Below are 11,276 nucleotides of genomic sequence, written 5' to 3' on the forward strand. Positions count from 1 at the left end.
TTTCCGAGTGCCTCGGTGGTCCTTTTGTCTATCCACATACCTCACCAACGGCTCCCAACAGACTATCTTTCATTGACATCCAACCATGTTCAAGCTCAACCACATCATCCTCGACCCTACTCAGCCTCTCTTTTTATGCCTCCATTACTGTCACCTCTTTCAACCTCCACACCTTCATTCGCGTTTGGTACTGCACCCGCCGAGCTCTCCTCGCACCTTTCATCCTTATGTCGCAGACAACCAAGTGGTGCTCTGAAACAGCCTCCTCCCCTGGGATCACCTTTGTGTCCTGGAGGTGCCCCCTATCTCGCCTACGCACCATCAGGTAGTCAACGGTTGTCGTCGACCCACCTGATGTGTATGTAACAAGCTATTCGACACGCAGGGATACGGTGTACCTATTCTTCACCGGGGTACACACTGGGTTTTTTTTTTAAATCTATTAAATTCTGCTGATTTCAAGTTTATTAAATGCTGCATTGGGATGTCACAATCACTTGCAAAAATATGAAAACCCGAAAGGTACGAATCATTTTCATCCAGTAGTACACAATAATTAATATACAGATTCAAAATTTCATACCTTCCTTAAAGTTCATCATTCTCCTCATCGCCTACATCAACATCATCTTCAGATACTTCTAACCCTTCTTCATCCATTGGGAGTGCAATGTTTTCACACTTTTTACACTGGCACAGATCAATGCATCTAAGTTGTTTTCCTTTGCCATAAAAGGAACTGACGGAATCACAGCCAGTAAAACGGTGGAAGCCAATGAGAGCTTCCGTCAGGGAATCTCGCAAATCTTGTTGAACAGCCCTCACATTTATGGTACGCTCCTTGTCACCCTTGCCGGTGTACAGTGGTGAACTTACCTGATTAGCAAGTCCAACAGAAATCACAAACATGTCTGTTTCGAGACTTCGTATGATGACAGTTGCACTGTTCATAGTTTCAGCTATGTATTTGGCATGCAACAGCATGCGCATGTCCGCTTCTTCATGGTTACAGTATAGCTGATCCACAGCTTTGACTTCAACTGCCCCATTTGCGTCTGCAGAAATGGAATGGCACTCTTCATCATGTGCTGCAATTAAGCATACACCCCTGAGTTGGTCTGCTTGGCATGTTTTCCACTCTGCAAGGAGGAATCTCACGCGCTGCTGCTTGTTGTGGCTGTTAGCAAGGAGTTTCTTCCACTGCTTGGGTAAATTCTGGTCGGGTCTAGAAATCTTTACATTTTGAGATCCACTGGCAGCCCTCCTTTTCCGCTCTGCATTCTTTATGCTGACTTTTGGATAAGTGTCGGTGACAAAGTGAATACACTGATACTGATTCTTCAAGGCAATGGTGATCAGCTGTCTTCGTATCTTCACAGCAAACTGCCCGAAAGTGTGCGGCAAATTCTTGTGTTTAGCCTGGAGAAGTGCCATGCCATCAATAACCCACACACCACCTTTTGGAGGCTCCAGTGGTGGCTCTGCATCAACTTCTTCATTTGGTACATGTAAACCCTCCAACATATGCAGGAGTTTTGCCTTGTTTGTCTTTACTAGGCAGCTATCATTTTTTGCAATTGCTAATGGCAACAGGCCAAGTGAGTCGGTCATCATGTTCTGCAGGTCAATGTTTCTCACTTTGCCAATGATGGTAAGTCTTGCGAAAAGGTCCCTGTCCCTTTTCAATGCTACCTCCTTCCCCTTCACTTTTGTTACAACCATCTTTGACATGTCACTGAATGTTTTCAGCTTTGACTTTGGTATTGTGTCCTGGAAAGTCTTGTCATCTTTTTGGAGCCTTTCCTCACAGTATTTGACAAATGCAGCATCTCCCTTTTCTTCTGCAAAAAGTAAGTCTCTCGATACCTCAGGTGAGGCCACGATGCCGGAGGCAAGATGAACAATTTCTGATGATTCTTCCAGGTCTTCAAATGGATTGGTGACATTTGAAATTGTGTCACAAATCCATTGTATATCCTCCCCATCCCTTGTCATACGACCCACCGTCAAATCTTTTCTCATCAAAGCTCGTTGGCTTTTCCCCGCTATTTCCTCACACTGGCGTGTAATCGACGCTCGTTCATGGTGACCCGTTGTCCACCTGTTGACTGCTCCTTTATTGACTGTAAATACTTTGAGTCCAGCACGCATCTTGGAGTCCTTGTTCACAGTCTGCTCGATTGTCATGTCACAGGGAATACCAGCAAATCCATATATGTTCTGTCTCTGCACTGAAAAAATTACTTTACTGGTACTGTTCGTGAATGGCTAGGTGGGAATTTGGCAAATCCTGCATCTCCATCCAGTACACAGGCAGATAACGTGCATAGTTGTGCCAGTTATACGAGAACATCCATGGCATCATTGATGTTATTGATGACAAGTGTAATGGCCAGTTGCCCTCTCAAGAACTTCGGATGAATTGAAGAAGTGTTTCCATCATCTCAATGTATGTACACCAGAATGCAAATGTTGCATTTGCCTTTTTCTTCTCCTCAACAAACTTTGAGTAGGTCTCTAGCATGGAGCGGAAGTCAGCACCATCTACTGTATCTGTGTATTCTTTCGATGGAAATGATGCGTGTAGCTGCATAATGATTGCCATGTAATGGTTAACATCGTCTTCTGTCCGTGTCTGGAGGAAATTCTGCCAAAGTAAATGGTGTGAGGCCTCTACCAACCGTTTGTTACAGCTCAAGCTTCTGTTATAGTGCCTTCTGTTCATCACTCCATTCACTGATCCAGGTGCCAATACTTCATATTGAATAAGGATGTCCTCCAGCCCACCATCTCCAAACCGCTTTCCTATGCAAGCAAGGAAGGTCATGGCGGTCTGGAAAGCCCCCAACCATGAGACGATCTTCTCAGTAAACACAGGTGTTTGCCATATAATAAACTGAGCTTTTGCATATAAGGCTTGGTCAACGACGACAACAATTGCATCCAGATGGAGTGAGTTTGCTGCATCAACACTTCTGTGCAAGACAGTGTTCACTGTATTTAGCTCAGTTTGCGTGGCATCTACAATGGGAAGGTAGCCGATGGTTGCCTTTTGAGGAACACGATTAACAAGCTTCTGGTTCTATCCTGTCCAACCTAGAAGCAGCGGGTGACTGTCAGTAACTGGGTATTTCGTGATGAAGTACCCATAATCGATGTGTGTTTCTGTATCTGCCGCTCCTCTATGTAAGTCCTTTTGAAGCGAGATCTGTACTCCAAGACTTTTTGGATTGGCCTTCTTTTTTTCCAAAGAATGGAACCAGTTTCTTCTCTGGGGCTGCCAATGATCTTTCCCTCGTTTTCTTCATGCTTACTTTGAGTGAAGGTGACCTTTCTTCTGTGGACGGCTCATGTTGGATGGCAATTCCGTTTGTGTTATGTGTTGTTCCTTTGCCGGACAAAGGCAAAGTTATTCTCGACAAAAAAGGCAAAAGTAAAAGTCCGCCAAAAAATGTGGACAAAGACAAAAAAAGCAAAGTTATTCTCTTCACCAAAGTCGTTTTTATCCCACACAAGGGTTGTGAATACAACTTGATGCAGACAGGTGGGAAGAGTGGTGTCTCTTTGTTGAAGCTTTTCTTTTGCCAAAGCTGTATTGTGCTCCAGGACGGCAGTGTGTGAAGTTGAATGACCAAAACCATTCAAAAGCCCAATTAGCTGCGCAAACCCCGCCAAGTGCCTCACTGCCATCGCTAGTGATGTATGTTTTGGCATTGCTTTCCTGCCATTTGATGCCAAGTAAATGATGTCTTGCGCTATGGGTAGGATGCGTCTTTGCTGCTCATCTGTAACTTTGACAAATTCCTTTTCTTATGGCTCAGAAGATAGAGCACTCATCCAGGCAAGAAAATTAAACACCTTTACAGGAACAAGTTTCTCAGCTGTAGCCAATGTCAGGTGAGAAGACGTAGGTGTGGTGTTGGTGTTGTCTGAGATGGAATGGCATTAATTTCTGTCCTCAGGTCCAATGCACTTGCATACATTTCCCTCACTATGGGCAGGGCTTCAATTGGGAGGCCCAAATGAAAAGGTAAAATATCATAAATTGAAGGATTTTTAATATTTTAAACGATTCATATAAACATCCGTTAAATCATATCACACGCAAATCATCAAAATCTAAACAGTATCTTACTATAATTCACCAAATGTCCCACAGTGATCGATACACTATGATCATAATGATTGTGATCGTGAATCGTGATCGATAATCGTGTTCACAATCGCTATGCCGTATGTACTCCCGATACGTGTTTCCTTCAGTTGAAATGGATTAGAATTCTCCCAAGCAGGGATTCAACCCGTGTCCTTATAAAAGGTCTTTGTCCGAGGTCACCGAGTCCGATCGGTGCAGCTGTGCAGCGATCGGTGCAGCCGTTTGTGCGGCACCCGGGAAAACAACATCGTCACAATGAGAACATCGTCACAATGAACGTTATACAAACGCGAATGTTCTGCCGGAGTCCAAACCTGAGAATGCTGGAGACTAAAGCTGAAATTGGGAAACTAAATAGCCTATTTTACTCCTGGAGATCCCAGGAATATCCACCCAAAATATCTTTGCGATCGGTTCAGCAGTTTTTACGGTACCTTCGAACAGACAGACAGACAGACAGACGGACGGACATTTGGTGAATTATAGTGAGATGCAAAATACTATGTACCGAAGTTACATGACGTGTATCATTCGTATTAAGGGTATGATTATTGTACTTTGTCATCTTCCACAATTTTTTGTTCTACTTTGGTTCATATTTTTTTTCTGTTCATTCTGTTCACAAGGAGCATTCTCCAATAATGATTCAAATAAAATAGCTGTGCGTAACTTCTTTGTCACGATTTAAGCTCTTTGTTTTAAATTAATTGGCATTTGACGTCTTTTCGAAGCTGTCCACGCTCTCACACTTTCGAAGTTAAGTATTTGTTCACAATAGTGTTTTTGTCGAAACTGTATTTATCCTTCGGTGTGTGTACCTATAGTGTATCCTTAGGAAGATTCTCGGTGTAAATCTTTCATACCTGTATAGAAAATCGTCGGTTAATTCGTGTCGCATCTTTTGAGGCCTTGTCGGCTACCGTATCCTACCTTGAGGCTTCGTTTTTCTCTCAGCGGTCCGTCAATTGTGCTCCAATAACTTTCGTTCTCTGTTTTTCCCAGTCTTTTCACCCCATAGCCCACTTTTTTGTTTAAAATCTCAACTCAAAAAAAAAGAAAAACCAAAAATATATTTTCCTTCTTTATTCTTATTCGTTGTTCTTATTCGTATATTCATTGTTCTTATTCATTTATTCGTTGTTCTTATTCGTTCGTTCTTTCTTTGATCACGTGTTTCACCTCCATTTCCCCAGATAGTTTTCACTGTTAAATTTAAAAATGTTTAAACTTTCCCCTGAAGTACTGTATTCTGTCGTATATTATAACACCTTTTTCTTCTTCTTCTTTAAAAGGTTGCTTTCAGCTTGCTCACCAAATCTATTCATTCCAAAAAAAAATTCCATCTCTTACAGTTCCTCTTTCCTCCATTCCTTAAACTCTCCTGCACTCCTTCCCCCCTCCAGCGTCCTCAAACGTATTTTTGACTCGAAGGTCACAAGAAACTCATTTTGCAACAAATGTTCGTTTCCCATTAATCGTACACTTCCTAAAATCCAATCTCACCCCTCTCCTCCTAATCTTACCCATCACCCCTCACCTCCAAAACTTCCTCATCACCCCTCCCCTCCAAATCTCCCCCCTTGCCCCTCCCCTCCAAATCTTCCCCATCACCCATCTCTTTCAAATCTTTCCCCTTGTCCCTCCCCTCCAAATCTTCCCCATCACCCATCCCTTTCAAATCTTCCCCCTTGCCCCTCCCCTCCAAATCTTCCCCATCACCCATCCCTTTCAAATCTTCCCTCTTGCCCCTCCCCTCCAAATCCTCCCCATCACCCATCCCTTTCAAATCTCCCCTCTTGCCCCTTCCCTCCTAAACTCCCCCCACACACCTCCCCTCCTAGACTCCCCCTCCCTGCTCCCCTTCTAGACTCCCCCCTCACCCCTCCCCTCCAAATCTCCCCCATCTCCCATCCCTTTCAACCCCCCCCCCTTTTCCCTTCCCTCCTAAACTCCCCCCTAGCCCCTCCCCTTCAAATCTCCCTACCCTCATTTCTTCTCCATTTCCCCCCTCTCACCCCTCCTCCTCAAAGCGTCCTCCCCACTTCTTCCCCCTTCCAACTCTCACCTCCATTTCACCCAACCTTCTGCCTCGCTCTTCCCCCTCCTCAAATAAAACCTCACTATGCCTCACCCAATCACCATCAAACCTTTTGTCCGCCCCATCCTTCCCTTTCTCCGAGCTATTCTGAAATCTCTGACACACCTTCAACAGCTCTCCCTACCTCTTCCTCGTCTTCCACATCTTACCCTACCCCTCCCCTCCCCTGCCCTGCACCCGATGCTCCCCCTCTCTCCTCATTAACGGTATGGACCTCAAACATCCGGGGCCTTCGCTCAAACTTGACTGATCTCTCCATACAGGTTGCTTCTGACAAACCAACCAGACGTGATCTGCTTAACAGAAACTTTCTTCCTTCATGATGTCTCTGATTGCTTAGTATCTCTCCTGGGTTACACCCTCCTCCAGTATGATAGACCTGAGCCTCGTCCTGGAGGTGGGGTTGCTATCTTTATCACAAACTCTCTTCCTCACTCGCCCTGCACTGCCCTCTCTCCACCTCACCCCCAGGAATACCTCTGGCTATGGCTTCCCCTTCGCTCCCACCTTTTGTTCATATGTGTTTTGTACCATCCACCAAACATTAATGACTCCATCTACATGTCGCTGTCTGATAATATGGACCAACTTCTATCTACTCATCCCAACTCTCTCTTCCTCATATGTGGTGATTTCAATTGTCACCATGCCAGTTGGCTGGGTGTGGGTACCTCTCTCACCAGCCATGGCTCCTCAGCAAAGGACTTCTGCGACTCTCTGGGACTGACACAATCTGTCAATTTCCCGACATGAATCTCAGTCAACGGAGCATATTCTCTTCTGGACTTGGTTATGACTAACTTCCCTGAAAATGTCTGCTGCTCTTCTTCCGCTCCAATCGGCTCATCTGATCATGTGCTTGTTAAAGTGAACATCTCTCTGACCATTCTCAGAGAGCCTCCTCAGCGTCGACGAGTCTGGCATTTCACTCAGGCCAACTGGCACGGTCTTCAAGCAGCCATCAATCATTTGGACTGGTCTCCCATCTCGACTGCCTCTGACATCAACTCATCCTGGGAATTCTTCCAAAGTAATTTGCTCTCTCTCATGCACAGATTTATCCCATCTCGTCTTCAGTTGTCATACCCTTCCTCCCGTCCATGGTACACGGAATGTTGTGGTGAGGATGTTGCCCAGAAACAACTTGCCTTCGTCTCCTGGAAAGCAAATCCAACAGAAGGAAATCTCATTTCCTTTCACAAAGCCCGAAACAAGTGTGTGTCCACCCTCAGGAGAGCCAGCAAACAATATCTCTCCGTTCTCAAGACTGAACTCTCTTGTCTGTCTCCCTCTTCCAAATCCTGGTGATGTCTGGTCAAATCTGTTTCTGGTGTTTGTTCCCCCTCCATCCCCTCCCTTACCTCAAACGGCTTCACAGCTGACTCCGCACGTGAAAAAGCTGAATGCCTCAACTCTGTGTTTGCCTCTAAATCTTGTGTCCCAAACCCATCCCACTTTGTACCATACCCCAACATTGAACTTTCAAACATGTCTTCCTCTTCGAACACCTGGTGGTGCCTTGTTAAGTCTGTCTCTGGTGTATGCTCCCCTTCAATCTCTTCCCTCTCTTCAAATGGCACTACAACCGACTCCGCTTGTGAGAAGGCCGGATGCCTCAATTCTGTGTTTGCTTCCAAATCTTCTGTCCTCAACCCCTTGATCTCTGTACCTACCCTACCAAGTTACAACCAACTGCTCCTGGACTCTGTCTTTTGCACCAGACAAGGTGGAGAATTTCTGGCAACCATCGACTCTGATTCTGCAACTGGACCAGATGGCAGCAGTACACATGACCTAAAAACCTGCTCTACTTCTCTTGTACTTTCTATTCTGCTCTTTTCACACTATCATTTGCCATTTGCTGTGGACTCTCGCGAGATCTTGGAGACGGCGGCAGGGATTTTCGAAGCTCCACACGGTCTCCACGTTTTTCGAAGTTAAGTCTGTTCACAATTGTATTTTGTCGAAACTGTATTTATCTTTCGGTGTGTGAAGTTATTGTGTGCAACTTTGGTTGTTTCTCGGTGTTTATCTTTCATAAATTGATCGTCTGTTTGCCGTGTCGTGTCTTGAGGCCTTGTACAGTGTGCACTGTACAACCTTGAGGCTTTGTTTTTTTATCTCAGCGGTCCGTCTTTTGTGATCCAATAACTTTCGTTCTCTGTATTCCCAGGCTTTTCACCCATAGCCTACTTCCTTGTGTAAATCTCAACTCAAAAAAAAAAAAAAAAAAACAAAAAAAAAAAAAAAACATTTTCCTTCTCTGTTATCATTCGTTTATTCATTCTTATTCGTTCGTTCGTTCTTCGACCACGTGTTTCTCCCCCATTTCCCCAGATAGTTTTCACTCATTAACCTTCAATGTTTACACTTTCCCCTCAAGTTATGTATTCCGTCATATTTTATAACACCTTTTTCTTCTTCTTCTTTAAAAGGCTGCTTTCGACTTGCTCACCAAATCAATTCATCCCAAAAAAAATATCCATCTCCTATAGTGCCTTTTTTCTACATTCCCTAAACTCTCCTGCACTCCATCCTCCATCCAGCGTCCTTAAACGTATTTTTAACTCGAAGGTCACAAGCAACTCATTTTGCAATAAATGTTCGTTTCCCATAAATCGTACACTTTCAAAAATCCAATCTCACCCCTCCCCTCCAAATCTTCCCCATAACCCCTCCCCTCCAAATATTCCCCATCACCCCTCCCCTCCAAATCTTCCCCATCACCCATCCCTTTCAAATCTCCCCCCTTGCCCCCTCCCTCCTAAACGACCCCCTCACCCCTCCCCGCCAAGACGCCCCCTCGCTCCTCCCCTCCTAGACTCCTGCCTCAACCCTCCCCTCCAAATCTCCCCCATATCCCATCCCTTTCAAATCCCTCCCCTTGCCACTTCCCTCCCAAACTTCCCCCTCACCCCTCCCCTTCAAATCTCCCCACCCTCATTGCTTCTCAATTTCCCCCCTCTCACTCCCCCTCCTCAAAGCGTCCTCCCCGCTTCTTCCCCCTTCAAACTCTCACCTCCATCTCCCCCAACCTTCTGCCTCGCTCTTCCCCCTCCTCAAATAACACCTCATTGTGGCTCACCCAATCACCATCAAACCTTTTGTCCGCCCCATCCTTCCCTTTCTCCGAGCTATTCTGAAATCTCTGACACACCTTCAACAGCTCTCCCTACCTCTTCCACCTCTTCCACATCTTACCCTACCCCTCCTCCCCCCTGTTCTGTATCTGATGCTCCCCCTTCCTCTTCATTAACGGTATGGACCTCAAACATCCGGGGCCTTCGTTCAAACTTAACTGATCTCTCCATACAGGTTGCTTCTGTCAAACCAGACGTGATCTGCTTAACAGAAACTTTCCTCCTTTATGATGTCTCTGATTCCATAGTATCTCTCCCGGGCTACTCCCTCCTCCGGTATGATAGACCTGAGCCTCGTCCTGGAGGCGGGGTTGCTATCTTTATCAAAAACTCTCTTCCTCACTCGCCCTGCACTGCACTCTCTCCACCTCACCCCCAGGAATACCTCTGGCTACGGCTTCCCCTTCGCTCCCACCTCTTGTTCATATGTGTGTTGTACCGTCCACCAAACAGTGATGACTCCATCTACATCTCGCTGTCTGATGATATGGACCAACTTCTATCTACTCATCCCAACTCTCTCTTCCTCATATGTGGTGATTTCAACTGTCATCATGCCAGTTGGCTGGGTGTGGGTACCTCTCTCACCAGCCATGGCTCCTCAGCAAAGGACTTCTGCGACTCACTGGGACTGACACAATCTGTCAATTTCCCGACCCGGATCTCAGTCAACGGAACATCTTCTCTTCTGGACTTGGTTATGACTAACTTCCCTGAAAATGTCTGCTGCTCTTCTTCTGCTCCGATCGGATCATCTGATCATGTCCTTGTTAAAGTGGACATCTCTCTGACCATCCTCAGGGAGCCTGCTCAGCGTCGACGAGTCTGGCATTTCACTCAGGCCAACTGGCACGGTCTTCAAGCAGCCATCAATCATCTGGACTGGTCTCCCATCTCTACCACCTCTGACATCAACTCATCCTGGGAATTCTTCCAAAGTAAATTGCTCTCTCTCATGCACAGATTTATCCCATCTCGTCTTCAGTTGTCATACCCTTCCTCCCGTCCATGGTACACGGAATCTTGTGGTGAGGCTGTTGCCCAGAAACAACTTGCCTTCGTCTCCTGGAAAGCAAATCCAACGGAAGGAAATCTCATTTCCTTTCACAAAGCCCGAAACAAGTGTGTGTCCACCCTCAGGAGAGCCAGGAAACAATATCTCTCCATTCTCAAGACCGAACTCTCTTATCTGTCTCCCTCTTCCAAATCCTGGTGGCGTCTGGTCAAATCCGTTTCTGGTGTTTGTTCCCCCTCCATCCCCTCCCTTACCTCAAACGGCTACACAGCTGACTCCGCACGTGAAAAAGCTGAATGCCTCAACTCTGTGTTTGCCTCTAAATCTTGTGTCCCAAACCCATCCCTCTCTGTACCCACCATACCCAGTCGTACCCTGCTGCTCCTGGACTCCGTGTCCTTTCCTCCTGACAAGGTGGAAAAGTTTCTGTCAACCCTCGACTCTGATTCTGCAACTGGACCCGACGGCATCAGCCCACGGGTCCTAAAATCCTGCTCTACTGCTCTATCTCACCCTCTCTCTGTTCTCTTCACCCTCTCTTTTGCTCAAGGTCAACTGCCATCTGCTTGGAAATCAGCCAACATCACCGCTTTGCACAAAAAAGGTGCAAAAACAGATCCTAGCAACTACAGACCAATCAGCCTTCTCCCAATTATCAGCAAAGTCATGGAATCCATCATTGCTTCGGATATGAAATCTTTCCTCTTCTCCAATGGCTTGATCTCTGATCATCAATTTGGTTTCAGACCAGGTCACTCTACTCTGGACATGCTGCTTCTGCTGTCTCAACAATGGATGGAGGTCCTCAATGCCAAACAGGAAATTAGAGCTGTCTCCCTCGACATATCACGTGCCTTCGACACGGTC

General features: G+C 45.9%; 1 protein-coding gene across 1 annotated transcript in view; it reads right to left on the reverse strand.

Moving 5' to 3' along the window:
• Positions 1-2,404: 2,404 nt before the first annotated feature.
• LOC137433108 (melanopsin-like) overlaps positions 2,405-11,276 on the reverse strand; it is a 77,663-nt gene continuing 68,791 nt past the window's right edge. Inside the window, exon 9 of the mRNA XM_068125564.2 lies at positions 2,405-3,049. Coding sequence (XP_067981665.2) covers positions 2,405-3,049 — 645 coding nt within the window. The remainder of the gene's footprint in view (positions 3,050-11,276) is intronic.

This window comes from Myxine glutinosa, chromosome 8 (assembly GCF_964187855.1).
Source record: "Myxine glutinosa chromosome 8, kmMyxGlut1.1, whole genome shotgun sequence".
NCBI lineage: Eukaryota > Metazoa > Chordata > Myxini > Myxiniformes > Myxinidae > Myxine > Myxine glutinosa.